Source organism: Sus scrofa, chromosome 17, assembly GCF_054392235.1.
Source record: "Sus scrofa isolate SSC_HxYL_T2T_F1_AM1 chromosome 17, Sscrofa_HxYL_maternal_Yorkshire_Landrace_v2.0, whole genome shotgun sequence".
In the NCBI taxonomy this organism is placed as follows: Eukaryota; Metazoa; Chordata; class Mammalia; order Artiodactyla; family Suidae; genus Sus; species Sus scrofa.
Genome location: NC_139399.1, coordinates 38,392,395 through 38,409,353, shown reverse-complemented (window position 1 = coordinate 38,409,353; position 16,959 = coordinate 38,392,395). Strand labels below are relative to the sequence as shown.

The 16,959-nt window shown below is 50.5% G+C and overlaps 1 protein-coding gene across 2 annotated transcripts in view; it reads left to right on the top strand.

The window, feature by feature from the left end:
• NINL (ninein like) overlaps positions 1 to 16,744 on the top strand; it is a 112,703-nt gene extending 95,959 nt beyond the window's left edge. Inside the window, exons 17-23 of one of the 2 annotated variants that reach the window (XM_085003361.1) lie at positions 1,595 to 1,699; positions 3,739 to 3,808; positions 7,567 to 7,725; positions 9,029 to 9,142; positions 11,670 to 11,840; positions 14,181 to 14,294; positions 15,779 to 16,744. In XM_085003361.1, coding sequence (XP_084859487.1) covers positions 1,595 to 1,699; positions 3,739 to 3,808; positions 7,567 to 7,725; positions 9,029 to 9,142; positions 11,670 to 11,840; positions 14,181 to 14,294; positions 15,779 to 15,970 — 925 coding nt within the window. In that variant the 3' untranslated portion in view covers positions 15,971 to 16,744. The remainder of the gene's footprint in view (positions 1 to 1,594; positions 1,700 to 3,738; positions 3,809 to 7,566; positions 7,726 to 9,028; positions 9,143 to 11,669; positions 11,841 to 14,180; positions 14,295 to 15,778) is intronic. The other variant, XM_085003362.1, reaches the window with a different exon arrangement.
• Positions 16,745 to 16,959: the final 215 nt, after the last annotated feature.

Genomic DNA, 16,959 nt, shown 5'->3' with positions numbered 1-16,959 from the left:
CTTTCATTTAAGTAAACATTTCATACTATTTACCCTTAGTTTGTGTCTGATAACTCCAATATCTGAGGATCCCACGGGATCTAAGTGTTGTTCTGGCTTCTTCTGACTCTCAAAAGTGGTCCTTTTCTCTGTGTGTTGGGGTGATGTTTGATAGTGAGCTCATGTTTACATGACGTTAATCCCTGGGGATCAGGGGAGCTCCGTGCAGAAAGAATGTGTTTTGCTTTTGCCAAGAGCTGACAGCCTCCTAATCCAGGTCCACTTTGACCTCTTCCAGGAACTGGTTTCTCCTACACCTGATGGCAGTGCTGATGTAGGTGCAGGCCTCAGGGTAACTGCATCCTTGTGTTGCTTAAAGATCATGGCTTTGGTTTCAGCTACAAGGTTTCTGTTTTGTTTGGGGACCCATGGAGGTTTCCATTACCTCTTGTGAGGACACCACACACTATGCAATCAGCTTCACACAGGCTCTGGTTATTCGATGACTGGGGGTTTGGGGGTGGGTGGGGGATACAACCGCCAGCTGATCTGAAGTCCAGGAAGCTGGAGACGGAACCTGCTCCCGTGCCGCCGCCCCCACCACACCCACTGCTCACACACACCTGCCTTGAATCACTGTTTTCCACCCTGGAGCTGGAATGACAGTTCAAAACACAGACCTCACTTGTGTCTCTCCTGTGGTTGAAGCCCTTCCTTGCTTTTAAAATTCTGCTGACTTGTGTTGAGCATATATTACATGCTTAGCTTGATATTATAAGAATAATATATAAAATAAACTTATGAGATCCTGTGGCTTTGAGTACTTTCAGACTGAAAAATTGGAAGCTAATGCCCAGTAGGGTCCTGCTTAGGAGAATGAATGTCAGTGAGACCACCATGTATTGAGGATGGATTCTCTGGGCAGCCAGCATGGGTTTTAAGCCGTGATCTTTATTGGTCATCTGTTCATCTGCCGCACGTCCATGGGGTTGCCTTCCCAGAGAGGCTCCAAGAGATTGGAAGTGAGGGGTACCAGGCAGACGTGGTCCAGGCAGCTGCTGGGCCAGCTCTTGCTCTTCGCACCGAAGGCTCCACATTGGGTCACTGATGTAGGCGTCTTCCCAGCTGCTCCCAGGGCTGACCTGAGGGTGTAGGATGCATGTCCTCGTGGGATTCAGCCTCCTGATTCCCCAGGTTCCTGGCTGCATGCTGCAGTTCCCTGGGAGGCTACTACCCTTGCAAGGACCAAGGATTCACACCCAGCATCTTGCACTAGTGCCAGCATGGGCACGCTCACATTCCAGTGGAGGTTATAAGACGCAGGAACAGGTCAGAGTTCAAGACAGAGAACCAAGGTGCTGAATACATGAGTGAGCTGTTGATTGTGTAACCGTTTTAGAAGCTACAAAAGCTCTGTTTTCGGCAGTTTAGCTCTTGGAAGATGCATGTTAACACTGGCTATAGAAGAGGGGGGGAGCGTTCCCTGTGCCCTCCTCCAGGGAAGGGGAGGTGTGGCTGCTGAATGGCCACGACCTGCAGCTGCAAGACCAGGCTGCAGGTGGTGACCAGCTCCTGGAGTTCCCACTCTTCTTTCTTTTTTAAATTTCTCATGCAGAATTGAATTGGATAAGCTTTCTGAAGAAAACACTCTTTTGAAAAATGAGCTAGGAAGGATCCAGCAAGAGCTTGAAGCTGCCAAAAGGACAGAGGATGCACAGAGGTACTGCCGTCTCTTGTCCCACCTGACCTCCTAGCCCATGACATGGTTTGCTCTTTGTAGAAGCTTAGAAGGCATTGCTGTAGAAAGTGGGAAGGGAGTTCCCTTTGTAGTTCAGCAGTTTAAGAACCTAACCTAACCAGTCCGTGAGGATGTGGGTTTGATCCCTGACCTCACTCAGTTGGTTAAGGATCTAGAGTTGCTGTGAGCTGCGGCATAGGTTACAGAGGCAGCTTGAATCTGGTGTTGCTGTGGCTGTGGTGTAGGCTGGCAGCTGCAGCTTGGATTTGACCCCTAGCCTGGGAACTTCCATATGCTGCAGGTGTGGCCCTAAAAAGAAGAAAAAAGAAACTGGGCAGTGTTCACAGATAACCTGCCTTCTGGAAACTGTTAAGTGGTGAGCCGTGCTGTCCTCTGACCAGCCTTGTCAGGCCCAGGAGGGCTTGGACTTCCTTGCACATGTCACCTTGATTCCTAAGCTCCTCAGGCTCAGAGGTAGGAGGTCGGCCAGGTCAGCATCACCATGACCAGTGCCAGCAGGCCTGCTTGCCTCTGGAGTCGCCAGACAAGCACTCCTTACCCTACAGAAATGCTCCACATTGTGCTTAGGGCTCAGGGGCATTTTTGCAGGGGCAAGAAGTACTCCTGCAGCCTTCCTGGAGAGTAGAATCTGTGTTCTTGACCTGACAGTGGTTTCAGCTGTGCTCTTCTCCAAGCTTCATTCCTGGTCTGTCGACTTCAGTGAGTTGAGAGTCAGTGGTCAGGGGCAGCTCCTGAGCACTGAGGTCGGAGGGGCTGTGTGTGTAGTGGAAGGTGCAGGGGCCAGTCAATGGATTTCTGTTTTCACCACCAGAAGGGAGCTTGGAGCTCCCTTGTGGCCTCATCTTAGGATGGTTTCTTTGGCCTTTTTATTGTTACTATTATTACTGTTATTATTATTTTGGCCATCTTTGCAGCATGTAGAAGTTCTGGGCCAGGGATCAAACCCACACCACAGCAATGACAACACCAGATCCTTAACCCACTGAGCTGCAAGAGCACTCCTTTTTAAATGAAATTCAAGATAAGCTTAGGAGTTCCCACTGTGGTACAATAGGTTAATGATATGGTTTGTCTCTGTGGAGGCACCAGTTCGATTCCTGGCTCAGTGCGGTGGGTTAAGGATCTGGCATTGCTACAGTGGTGGTGTAGGTCACAGCTCTGGCTCAGATTCGATCCCTATCCTAGGAACTTCCATATGCCATGGGGGTGGCCAAAAAAGAAAAAACAAATAAGCTTGGAGCTCCCTTGTGGCTCAGGAGTTAAGGATCCAGCGTAGTCACTGCTGTGGCTCTGGTTACAGTCGTGGCTGGGGTTTCAGCTTCTGAAATCTGAAAGGTTTTTTCCCTCTAAGAACCATTTTTTCCTAAGTTTGTTGCTGGGACCCCTTTGACAGCAGAGGTCAGCAGATATAAGGCTGTGTTGTCTTCATACTACTGGGCATGAAGGGCAGTCACATGTGCTAGACAGATACCAAAGTGTTCGATTGAGGAATGTCACGGACAGGAGTTCCCATTGTAGCTCAGTGGTTAACGAATCCGACTAGGAACCATGAGGTTGCAGGTTCTATCCCTGGCCTCGCTCAGTGGGTTAAGGATCCAGCATGTTCGTGAGCTGTGATGAAGGTCGCAGATGCGGCTTGGATCCTGTGTTGCTGTGGCTATGGTGTAGGCCAGCCGCTACAGCTCTGATTAGATCCCTAGCCTGGGAACCTCTATATGCTGCAGTTGCGGCCCTAGAAAATACAAAAAAAAAAAAGAAAAAAGAAGAGGAATGTCACAGATGGTTTGCTCCAGTGCTGGCAGGGTTCCTCCAGTGCCGAGGCTGGGACCCACCTGGACCAGCAGCAGTAGCAGCAGCAATCACGTAGGACCGTGACAGCAGTGGTGGCTGTAGGGTACCAGGAGCAGGTATATAAATCCAAGTAGCCATGGTGGCAGTGAGGGATGACCAGGGGAAAAACTGGCTGATTAGTGATCCTTTTAACTTTGCTTCTTCCACAGGAAGGAAATTGAGGTTTTAAAGAGAGAAAAGGAAAAGGCCTGCTCTGAGATGGAGGAGCTCTGCACACAGGTCAAGTATTGACACCTGCCATGAAGCTGGCGCCACCCTCCCCTTTCCATTATTTTGAAATAATCTCAAACTTACAAAAAGGAAGCACACAGCTTTTTTCTGAAAGACTCGAGAATGAGTTGCTGATCCATCACCCGCTCCCGCCCAAATTAAGAAATCAGTATGGATGTGCAACTGCCCCATCAGCCACGCCTGAAACTCATCCAGAACCACATGTAGCTTCCATCTCCTTCAGTCTTTCTGCCCTTGGTTGTTGGGACAAGGTGCTTTTGAAAGTTATAGGCAGTTATTTTGGCTTGTCTGATGCTTCCCTGTGACTGGATTCAGATTAGGAACTTTTGGTGGGAATATCCCCAGCGTGATGCTCTGTCTTTCTCTGCGGCCACCCTGTCTGAGCACACGAGCATCTGTCCTGTGACTGGTGATGTCAATTTAGATTTTTGGTCAGGTAGTGTTGGCCAGGTTTCTCCACACAGTTACTTCCCACTTTATAGTTACTGAGTATTTTATGGGGAGCAACTTTGATATGCTAAGAATGACCTGCTCCCCATCGGTTTCATCCACATGTTTTAGCTTCCTGTTTCTTGGTGGATCAGTTACTATTGTGATGGTGGCCAGTTGGTGACTAGTCCCACCCTCCTTGTGTATTGATTAATGGGTGTTTTTTGGGTTTTTTGGGTTGGTTTTTTTTTTTTTTTTTTGCTTTTTTTGCTTTTTAGGGCCGCATCCACAGCATATGGAGGTTCCCAGCCTAGGGGTCCAATTGGAGCTACAGCTGCTGGCCTACCTCACAGCCACAGCAATGCCAGATCCATGCCACATCTGCAGCTAGTAGGTCTGTAGGTCTGCAACCTACACCACAGCTCACAGCAACACCAGATCCTTAACCCACTGAGCGAGGCCAGGGATTGAACCTACAACCTCATGGTTCCTAGTCAGATTTGTTTCTGCTGCGCCACAACAGGAACTCTTATTAATGGGTGTTCTAGTGTAAGGAAGAGCTTTCTCTTCTCTCCATTTAGTTATTCATTCACATCATCACTACTATCATAGATTCCTGTTTTATTCAATAGGTTATGTTTCCATCAGTATTTATTTTCATGCCCAAATGTCCCAGATTTGGCCAATGAGAACCCCCTCAAGGTGATCTTTACATCCTCCTGACAGGTCCAGGTCATTCTTTGAGCATTTTCTTGCTTTCCAATATCCCAGGTTCATCTACTACTCTCCCAGCTCAGCCCAGGAAGCAGCCATTTCTCCATGTGCCCTTGGAGATGTTCAGCCCAGAATGGTATTTAGAGACCAAGACTGGGCTATCAGAGTGCTCATTGCTCTTGGGGCAGCACCATGTCCAGGCAGTGGATAGAACTAGGGAGTGTATGTATGTTTATTATGCTCCCTTGCACATAGTTTCAGGGGGATTTGTTATCTGTGTCTCCCTATTGAAAACCACAACTTCAAACTCATGTCTGCCATTCCCACTCCACATCACAGGAACAATTCTAGTTTTCTCCCTTTTTATGTATATAAAACTCATGCTTCTAGCAGTGAAAAGTATACCAAATACTTACTATTTGGTCAGCCCCCCTTACTCCATGCATAAATGCCCTGCTCACTCTGTTTCAATGCTGACCTCCCTTAGCCCCATAAACAAATGCCTTCTGCGCTCGGCCTCATTTACTGCTTTTGGACTAAACTATTAAGGAGGAAAAGACACAAGCTGGGATGTGTCATTCTTGTTTAACTGAAATTCTTCTTGATAATTGCAGACTCACATGTGGTTATAAGAAGTATATTCACTTTGCCCATTTCCCCAGTGGTAACATTTTATGGAACTCAGGAAAATATCAGCATTAGTTTGCTAGGGCTGCTCTAACAAAGCACCCCAGAGTGAGTGGCTGATACAGCAAAAGTTTATTTCTGCATAGTTGACAGTTCTCGTGCTTAGAAAGCCAGGATCAGGGCAGGGCTGGTTTCCTCTGAGGTCCCTCTCCTCGGCTTGTACACTGCTGTCCTCTGCCTGTGTCTTCACAAGGTTGTCCCTCGGATGGGTCTGTGTCCTCGTCTCTCATTAGGACATCATTGTCACATTGGACTTGGGCTCTGCTGATGGGTGGGCCGGCCTGCTGGTCAGGAATGTGCACAGACTGTCCCCCCACCCTGCATAGCCTTGGTTGCTGTCCCCTGACTTAAATGAAAGCAATTTGTGGGCTGGGCCATTTTTTTTTTTTTAATCTCCTTTTACCTTAATCCCCTCTTTCCAAACAAAGACTTGAAACATTAAAGATGAGTGGAAGGAAATCACTCAAATGGCCCTTCCAGGAGGTGAAGGAAGCTTCTATTTCTGGTTGTCAGTGATGTCAAGGCGCAGAGGACAAGGAGGTGGGGTTGATATTGAGAACAGCTCTGATTTTCAGGACAGAGTGTAACAAACACAAGTGAGTTCCTGATGGGGTGGGAACACTCGGCCCTGGGGTGATGGTGACATGCTGCTTGGTCGTGTGGGAAGCTGCACTAAGACACAGGGGCCCTCGGCCTCTGGAGCAGCTGCTGGGAAAAAGCAGATGAGGGAAGATGTGGGGTTTTTTGTTTGTTTGTTTGTTTTGTCTTTTCTAGGGCTGCACTCACGGCACATGGAGGTTCCCAGGCTAGAGGTCAAATTGGAGCTATAGACGCTGGCCTACGCCACAGCCAGAGCAACGCCAGATCCAAGCCATGTCTGTGACCTACACCACAGCTCACAGCAACGCCGGATCCTTAACCCACTGAGCAAGGCCAAGGATCGAACCTGCAACCTCATGGTTCCTATTTGGATTCGTTAACCACTGCGCCATGATGGGAACTCTGAAGATGTGTTTTTTTGTTTGGTTGGTTGGTTTCTTTTTTTTTTTTTTTGAAAAGGTGGTTTATGTGAAGGTTTGTGTGACACACAGTTGGAATAGTGGGCTCCCGTGTGTACCTGCATCCCCTTCCTCAGCTGTTTCATCCCAGGTGGCACCGCTTGTGGCCCAGCATCCCATCCCCAAAGCAGGCGACTTCATCAGTGCGTCCCCTACCCCAGGACCCTGGAGGGGGGATTGTGTTTAATGACAGCGATCAGGAGACTTTTAAGAGATTCATGTGTCTCAAGTTTAACTGGGGTTTTTTTCCTTCACATTGCTTAAGACAGTGTTAGGAATATAGAAATAACCATGGGGGAATTGAGAAAACCAAGCCAGTCCTCTGAACAGGGGCGCCTGCGGCTTCTGGGATGGACTGGAGTTCAGCCTCTGCCCTGTGGTCTGAGAACCAGTCACTGTGTTTTTGTTTGTGTTTGCTTTTTAGGGCCGCACCCGTGGCATATGGAGGTTCCCGGCTAGGGGCTGAATTGGAGCTGTAGCTGCCAGCCTACACCACAGCCACAGCAATGCAGGATCCAAGCTGCATCTGCAACCTACACCACAGATCATGGCCATGCCGGATCCTTAACCCACTGAGCAAGGCCAGGGATCGAATCTACATCTTCATGGATGCTAGTCAGATTCGTTAACCACTGAGCCATGACAGGAACTCCTGGTCACTCTGTTTGAGGATGCCAGGTGCCTCACCCACTAGTTGCCAGCAGGAGCCCCCGCCCACCAGCCGTGATAACCAAAAGTGTCTCAAGACATCGCCAAGCATCCCCTGGGGAGCAAGAGCGTCCCTGGTTAAGAACCACTGGAAAGCTGCTGGTTTAAAAAATGACTTTTTCATCTGTGTTTTAACCATATTTGCTCTAGAGTCAGAAATGCAAGGCTGAATTGTCCCAGCTCAACGACAGGGTCCTGCAGTTGGGAGAAGAGGCCTCTACCCACCAGGCCCAGAATGAGAAGAATCGCATCATGATTCAGCTGCTGACAGGGAGGTTGGAGGGGGTGGTGCGCCAGGAGGAGCTGCAGGTGAGTGGCCCGTGGGGCAGAGAGGAGCAGGCAGGCTGGCCTAAAATAGGTCAGAAACAGCCCCATGTGCCTGGAGCAGCTTTTGCAAAGCCTAGAATCTAGAAGAAGTAGAAAGGAATTAAATCCTGATGATAGGAAGGTAATTGGTACAACCTCTCTGGATGACAGTTTGGCAAAATATCCATCAAGAGTGTCAGGAACGTCAGTGTGCTCTGACTGCGTGATTCTGCTTGTGGGAATTTTCCTGAGCAATGTGTGTAGGCTTAGCTGGAAATATTTACATTGCTGTAGTGTTTATAACAGCGAAACAGAATTGGAATTAGCTCGAACCGTTTACAGCACTGAACAAGTCAATAAATGATGGTGCAGCCATTAAAACTATTTTTTTGGAGTTTCCACTTTGGCACAACAGATCAGCAGCGTCTCTGCAGAGCCAGGACACAGGTTCAGTCCACGGCCCAGCACAGTGGCTTAAAGGATCTACCGTTGCCGTAGCTGCAGTGTAGGTCGCAATTGCAGTTCAGATCTGAGCCCAGGAACTCCATATGCCACAGGGTGGCAAAACAAACAAACAAACATACAAAAAACAACAACAAGAAAATGAAAAACTGGAGTTCCCATTTGTGGCTCAGTGGCTTAAGACTGGACTAGCGGGAGTTCCCGTCATGGCTCAGTGGTTAATGAATCCGACTCGGAACCTTGAGGTTGCAGGTTTGATCCCTGGCCTCGCTCAGTGGGTTAAGGATCTGGCGTTGCCATGAGCTGTGGTGTAGGTCACAGATGTAGCTCGGATCCCGTGTGGCTGTGGCTGTGGCGTAGGCCAGTGGCTACAGCTCTGATTTGACCCCTAGCCTGGGAACTTCTATATGCCATGGGTGCGGCCCTAGAAAAGACAAAAAAAAAAGAATTGGACTAGCATCCATGAGGATGCAGGTTCAATCCCTGGCCTCGTTCATTGGGTTAAGGATCTGACATTCCCGTGGTCACAGATGCATCTCCAATTCAGCCCCTAGCCTGGGAACTTCCATATGCCACTGGTGTGTCCCTTAAAAAAGTTTCAAAGAGTGTTTAATGCTCAAGATATAATAGGAGGGAAATTCGCAGAGCGTAAGATGTCGTAGTGACAAGAATGTGTGTGTGTGGAGGAGGGGCCACAAGATACAGCACGTCGGGTGTGGTTCTCAGACTGCTGGGATCGTGGGCGACTTAAATTTTGTAATTCTTGCTTTTCTGAAGTTTCTGCATTAAACGTGTCACATTGCTACGATAGTTCATATACTTGTAAAATTGATTTTTAAAACAGAGTAAGCAAATCCAGAAACTTGAACTTGAACTTGGACACGTGACTGAGGAACGTCAGAGCCTGAGACTGGCACAGTCACAGCTGAGAGAGGCCCTCGAAGAAAGTCAGGACCAGGTGGGTGTGCACGGTGGTCCCGGCCAGGGAGGTGTCCCTCTCACTCCTGGCAGCCTGGCCGGGACTGGGCCAGCCAGCAGCGTCATTGGGCTGGCTGAGGTCACACAGTTGAGGGCACCTGCCAGATCCGGAACTGAGTAGGACCTCGTCTAGGTGCAGGTCGACTTGGGGTGACCATGTGAAGACCTCTGCTTACACAGAAGGGAAGGAGGCCACAGCAGCGCCTCTGGGTGTGCCCCACATAGTTGGAGGAGCCAGGGACCACAGCGGTGCCCCATGGAGCCCAGGCGTCACACACCTGTGGGTGTCCACCACTCCTCTGCCCTCTCTCCCGTGCTGCTGTTTGTTCAGTGGGCAGCAAGCTCAGGAGGTACCAGGTTGGGAGGTAGGAGTTCCCAGTGGGGCAGACAAGAGTGAGCAGGGCTGGCAGGTGCCTGACAGCGTGAGGCACAAGGATACAGAGGAGCTGGCTCTTCTGAGGAGCAGGGTGCTTGAGCAGGAGGAGAGAAGGGAGGTGACAGTGTGAGAGGCCCTGGCAGCCAGACGTCCAGTGTGAACATGGAGTGTGCTTGGAGACCAGGTGCTAGAGTGGGGGAAGGGGCTATGGGAGAAGGTCTCTAACCCACATGCCTCTGCTGAGCCTTTGCACCGGCTTCCCCACTAGCCCTGGTCCGACTCCTGGACTTGGCCATGGTGACCTGGTGTGAGATGTCACTTTTCAGATGGCCTCAGGTTGCAGAGGGGTCAGTCTGGCCTGGGTTCCGCCCTCCCGCTGTAAGCAGGTGCTTTCCCCTAGGCACCTCTGTGTATTGGGAGCTTCCCTCTCTGTTTTTAGTGCAAGAGAAACTTGAGAAACTGCTTTGACTAGTTTGAGCCCTTTGTGAGGCTGAGGAGTCAGATCTACTGCTGGCAGAAGGGCTGGGTGCCCGTGGTGTCCACACCCGCTGCGGAAGGGTGCCCCATGCTCAGCCACTGTCACAGGAGATGCTGTCCTTGAGCAGGCTGCAGGGCCACCAGCTGACTTCCCAGTTTTGTGACTTAGAGGAGGACATATGACTGAGGAACACATCCCGTAACACATGGGGATGAGAGTGTGAGAGAAGGGAAGGAACTGACAGGGCGCCTGGGGTGTGCAGAGGTGAGGGTGTAGATGGAGCCACACAGCAGGGAGAGTTGTCACTGGTGTGTTGTGAGTGGTTCTGAGGTCACAGGTCCAGCAGGGGGGTCCAGCTTCTAAGAGGGCTCACTTAGGGGCCTGGTGGCACACGCACTGGCCTCTCTGTGGCATGGGGTTCCCATGGCGCAGCAACCAGGTGCCCCAAGAGGATCAGGCGAGCTGCCAGGCTTCCAAGGACCACACTGGGGATTGCAGAGCATGGTTGCCCCACATTCTGCTGGTCCAGCCTGGATTTGGGGGAGGGCACAGCCCCTATTGCCCAAGGGAAAATTCCTGCCACACCAGCACCCAGAGCGCTAAAGCCCTGGATTCCTGGCTATGGTGGCCCCACTGCTCTTCTAGGGATGTCCTGCCTTCCTATGTGGCAGCCAAGCAGGGCCTCTGGAGCTGGTCCAGCCTCCACCTGCATCTTGCCACATAAGGGGGCTGGGTGGGGGGGCACTTGATGCCAAGAGTGCCAGCAGAGGAGCTTTTGAGCATGCACCTGGGGCTGTGCACATGCTCACAGAGGAAGGGTGTGTTTAGAGCCATCCCTGCTCTTTTCATCCCAAAGTGCTGCCCTGCTGACACAGTGTGGCAGGTGTGTCTCTGGGAGGACTGGTCCTAGAGAACCACCTGGGTGGCCTCTTGGGGACATGACAGTGAGGGAAGCAGGGCTGCAGATTCACAGCCTCACTCTTGCCCCAGAGTCACTGGCTCCCTCCTCCTCTGGCCTACCCTAAGCATGACCCCTGGTGGAACCATTGCCTCCCACTCCATGGGATGTTGGGGAAATTCTGTGTTCCACACGAAGCCTCCAGAGTCTGTGATGTACGTTAATGGTGTTGAGATCTGGCCTCCCAAGTGCTCCTCAACCAGGCTCCCATGCAGCTTGGTACCAAGGATCCAGTGGGTTTTGTGCACAGGGAGCCAGTGCCATGGTCTGACCACTCATGCTCCCAGGCTCCTGTCAGTCACTAGTCACCACCCCCAGGACCCTGGCCACAGCCAAGTCTCAGGAGCATAAACTCCACCAAGAGGAGGTCTGCTTGCTACATGCAGCTGGCATGGGTCACAGTTTTAAAGGCCTAAGACTCCAGTAGTACCCGAAAAGTTAACAGGACAGAGTGTAAAGTGATGCTCCCAGGATCCAGTGTGAGGTCATGTAGAAGATCACAAGCATGTTTTCCTGGCTCTTGCTATGCAGAAGCACCAGCTTGAATGGGGTTCAGGCGTCAGGTTCAGATAAACGTGGGTTTTGCTGCAGATGCAGGGGTGAGGGTGCCTGCGCTGTCCTCCCTGGTAAAAATGTAGCCTTAATGTCTGATAGTGACCTTGGACCTCACAACTGCTGTGCCTTCTCCTGGGCAGCTGAGTTTGGCGAGGTCCCAGCACGCCCTCGAGGTCCAACGGCTGCAGGAGCAGGTGGGGCAGCTGGTGCCTCAGGGCCGCGTGGCTGAGCTGCAGCGGCTGCTGGATGGGGAGCGACAGGCGGCTCGGCAGCTCCGGGAAGAGGAGGGGAGGCGACTGGAAACGCAGCGGGTAAGTGAGGACAGGCCAAGGGCCAACTGAGGGTGACAGGGAGGGCGAAGTTGGATCTCTGGTCACTTAGCCAAAAGCTGCCCAAGCACCAAGGGGAGGACAGCCCGACAGCTCTCCCACTGTGTGAGGACTGGTTGTGCGGAAGCTGTGGGACTGACCTTCGCCAAGAACTGGGGGTGCTGGAGGGGCCATGAGGGAGGCGATGGGCAGGGCCCGCCTATGTAGCCCTGTGAGGGTGCAGAGCCCCAAGGTAGGCTGTCTGATGTGGGCTGTGCTTGGTGTGTTTAAGATGGGGCCAGAGGTTGGACAAGAGGTCGGTGCAGTGATGGACTCCAGGAGCCCCACTGTGTGTCTGGAGCTGCCCTAGGTGTCTAGAGACATAGAAGCAGTCACTTCTTAAGGGGCAGTAAGACAGTGGCTCAGAGCGTGCACTGCAGAGGCCTGGCTCCTGGTTCTACCACCCCTTCCAGTGACCTCTGTGTGCCTCAGTTTCTGTGACATTCTGTTGGCTGTGGTTCCCACCCCAAAGCATTCTCTGGAGGCTACAGCGGGCACCTTGAAAGTGTGCAGCCTGTGGGACATGGCTCAGTCCTGAAAGTTCATTGGGGCAGGGGACTGGCGATCTGGAGCCAGGGTGAAGCACATTCTTGAGGAAGGGATTGGAGGAGGCTGGAAATGCAGATGAAAGTCGACGTTTGTAAAACACAAATTCTAACAAAGAATAGCCTTTCAGCATTATGCAAAAACATTATGCTGGAGGAAACTTAGGTTATGACAGATATTGACAAAACAAATTTAGTCAGGAGTACTCAAGGTCCAGGGTGCAAGGAGGAGGGTGTGGCTGCTGGAAACAAGCCAGAAGAGCATTCCCCAAAGTGTAACCTACAGTGTTCTCAGCACTGAGCCACCTCTAGCAGGTGATTGTGGGAACAGCAATAGTAGTTGTGTAAAAACCTTACTAAAAAAGCTGCTTGAATATCTGCCGAAATGTTCAAGTTTACCCAAAGGGAGGCACAACTGAAACACTAGTGAGGGAGATCCCATCATGGCTCAGTGGTTAACGAATCCGACTAGGAACCATGAGGTTGCAGGTTTGATCCCTGGCCCTGCTCAGTGGATTGAAGATCCAGCGTTGCCGTGAGCTGTGGTGTAGGTCACAGACACGGCTTGAATCCTGCGTTGCTGTGGCTCTGGCATGGGCCAGCAGCAACAGCTCCGATTAGATCCCTAGCCTGGGAACCTCCATATGCTGTGGGAGTGGCCCTAGAAAAGGCAAAAAAAAAGAAAAAAAAAGAAACACTAGTGAGATCATGATGCAGCTGTCCTTTTGGATTTTTTTTTTTTTTTTTTTTTTTGTCTTTTTGTTGTTGTTGTTGTTGTTGCTATTTCTTGGGCCGCTCCCCCGGCATATGGAGGTTCCCAGGCTGGGGGTTGAATCGGAGCTGTAGCCACCGGCCTACGCCAGAGCCACAGCAACGAGGGATCCGAGCCGCGTCTGCAACCTACACCACAGCTCACGGCAACGCCGGATCGTTAACCCACTGAGCAAGGGCAGGGACCGAACCCGCAACCTCATGGTTCCTAGTCGGATTTGTTAACCACTGCGCCACGACGGGAACTCCCTTTTGGATTTTTTAATGTGTGACCCTTAACCTTTGATCCCTGACCTGCATTACCTTGGTAATCATTTAATTTTTCCATTTTGGTATACAAGCTCTACTAGCATTTCATCTCTCAAAGTATAACACACTGATTTCCTCAGGTACCCTCTGAGCCATAAATTTGCAAAATGCTATCTTCATTTTCTATATTAAAATTCATTTTAGTTTTAAAAATTAAAAATTTAGTCAAAAATCCTTTAGAAAGACTAACATGTTTGGGGACACTCAGTTTGGATTTATTTAGGCTTAAGATGCTAGAACAGGCGTACCCATTGTGGCACAGCAAAAGCGGATCTGACTAGGAACCATGAGGTTGCGGGTTCGATCCCTGGCCTTGCACATTAGGTTAAGGATCTGGCATTGTCATGAGCTGTGATGTAGGTCACAGATGTGTCTCAGATCCTGCCTTGCTGTTGCTGTGGTGTAGGCCAGAAGCTGTAGCTCCAATTCGACCCCTAGCCTGGGAACTTCCATATGCCACGGGTGCAGCCCTAAAAAGCAAAAAGATGCTAGGACAAAGCTGACTAAACTCGAAAAATGCAGCTCTGGGGCTTGTGTCCTTTCCCTATGCTCCCCGTGGACAAGCCCCTTTCCATGTGCTCAGATGGGTGCCCTTCGTCTAATTTCCGAGATGGCTCTTCCTCGGGTATATGGCACTGCTCTCTAACCCCTTCTGCAGGAAGCCCATGAGAAACAGCTGAAAGCCACAGAGGAGCGGGTAGAGGAGATGGAAATGATTTTGAAGAATGTGGAAGTGCTCCTCCAAGAAAAAGTGGGTGAGCTGAAGGAGCAGGTGAGTGACGGCCGCCCATCATTCCAGTCCCTTCCAGGGGCTGATGGTGGGAGACAGGACCCAGAGCACCTGGTGTTCCTGTGGAACTGCAGAGACAGGGAGGGGAGAGGCTGCCCTGCAGGTTACTTTTGGTGCTCTGAGGAATCAAGTGTGAGGCTCTGCAGAAACACTTTCCTTGCAGTGACCAAGTTCCCGGAGGCAGAGCCGCTCATGCTGCCCCCTCCTTGGCACCCCTCTGCTGGCTCCAATGTGCCCCCTCTTCCCTCCTGGCTGTCAGACTCTTGAGACTCCCCAACTTCTCCTGATACACCCTCAGCTGCCTGCTCACCTGGGGTAAATCCTGAGGCTACTGCTGTCGGGGGTGTTGAGCTCCTCTGCTGGAGGTTGTGCTTGTTTCACTGGAAGACAAGAGATGCATACGCCTGTGCCTCCTACCCCCTCTGCTCCTCTTCACAGGAGAACCCTCAGGGCTGCTTGCTTTCACCTTCCTGCCCACCCTGGAGTCCTGGGAGATCCCTCCCCTTGCATGCCCCCCTCAAGGATGCTTCAGCACAGATGCACAGCCCACCACCTCTCCCTGGCCCCCACTCCTACCCTGGCCCTCTGCTCAGAACCACCAGTCTTTCCATGTCCCTCAGTAAAACTTCACTTTTGACAGTGGCCTTCAGGGCTCTGTGGGCCCTAAGCCCCTCCCCTCAGCACCAGGCCCAGCCAGCAGGTCAGCTCCACCTCCCATGTCAGCCTCTGCTGGAACGTTCCCACCAGACAGCCTCACCAGCCCCGCGCTGGTGATCTGTTCCATCATCAGCGAAACCCTGTCTTCACAGTCTCAGCTGTGTCCCCTCCTGGGTCTTCTCAGCACATCCCCCATCTGACCCCGCATGCCCATTTCGTTCTGGCTCCTCTGTTACAGGGCGCACACCCTATGGGAGCAGGGCTCTTGCTCAGGGAGCGCCAGGCCCACGGGGCTCCAGTGGAGTGAATGAATTCCATGCTGCTCACAAAGCTCAAGACCAGGACCCCTGTGTCTCACATCTTGGCCAGTATGGCTTTGTGTCCCCATCGCTGAAACCCCCACAGCTGTCGTGTGGTGACCACAGTGCCTCAGTGTGTCCTGGGTGATGTGACAGGCCTGCAGAGCACACAGAGATGAATCAGACATTTGGGGGTACCCTTGACAGTACCCTTGTTTTACAGTGCACTGAGCAATCCTTTTGGAGGCCTATGTATTTTGCTCTTTTTCTCTTTATTTCATGGTAAAATTGACTTGTGCAAAGTTAAATTTTTTGTACCACATAGTTTACCAGATTTTCAAGTTCCTCTCTCCTGCCAGGATAACAAAAATTGTCATGACATTCAATGTTTGTTTCCAATTTGTAAGAATCCCCATACTGTGGTTTGAACAAAAGATGAGGAGGGGCAAGTGGGTCACGCGGCATTTCTGCACTAGATTCACAGTAAAGGGTGCCTTTTTCCCTCTCCAGTTTGAAAAGAACACACGCTCTGATTTGCTGCTCAAGGAGCTCTATGTGGAAAATGCTCAACTGACGAAAGCACTTCAGGTCACTGAAGAGAGGCAACGAGGAGCCGAGAAAAAGTCCCGCTTCTTGGAAGAAAAAGTTAGAGCTCTCAACAAACTACTCAGTAAGATCGCTTCAGCAGCCCTCTCTGTGTAAAGACTGCTTTTCTTCCGGGAGTTCATTTCGAAAGAACATCTTTTAAAAGTAAGCCGCTGTGACGCCCCGATTTCTGGGTTCGTTGTCCATGCACCTCTGGACAAGTGAGCACTATGGTTCTCTATTCAGCCCACAAATGTTTAATCAAGGTCTATTGTGTGCCACATGCTGGGGAAACAGACATGTGGGGAAAAAAGTAACTTTTTTTTAATCGGTCCTGGGTCGGTCCTGGGTAATTTTCCTAGGTAACATTCCTAATTTTTCTACTTTACTGGTGAAACAGATTATGGGGGCCCTCAGCAAGGTAAACTGTAAAAATAATTTGTGTTGTACTTCTGACCTTGGCTGCATTAAAATGCAAAATCAGGGCTCTGTACAGTTTTACCATTTCACTCACTGCTTTGGGTTTAGTCAGCATTCTCCATGGTGGGTCAGTACAAACACTGCAGAGATGCTTCACCTCCTGTGACTGTCAGCTGGTGATAAGAGGAGGGGACATGCCTGTGACAGGGCCTCCCCACCTCAGGGAGATCTGGGCAGTGCTTGTACTTCAGGCCTGTGGACTCAGGGAGGATGGCAGCTACTGTGAATGCCATCTTTTCCTCATTGAAATGTTATCACACTGGAACGTGTACATTATATGTAAAAAAAAAAAAAAGTATAGTTTTATATCCAAAATATACATAAATTATGGTCATTTGGTTTATCAGAGTAAACTACTGTTATATGAAGAATCACTGTATTTGCAATAAAGTCCTTTTCTATTAAAACTGATCTAATGCCTAAGTATTTTTTAAATTATATTTCAAAGATATAGAAAATTAGTTTTATAAGAAACATTCATCTACCTATCAACTGGATATACTAAAACCATTCTGCTACCACGTTCTGGATAGAAGCACAGACCCTGTTCTATTGCACTCAAACTCTTTCCCCTTCCTGAAGGCAACTGCTGTCCTTAAGCTGCTGCACCTCCTGTCTGTATATGT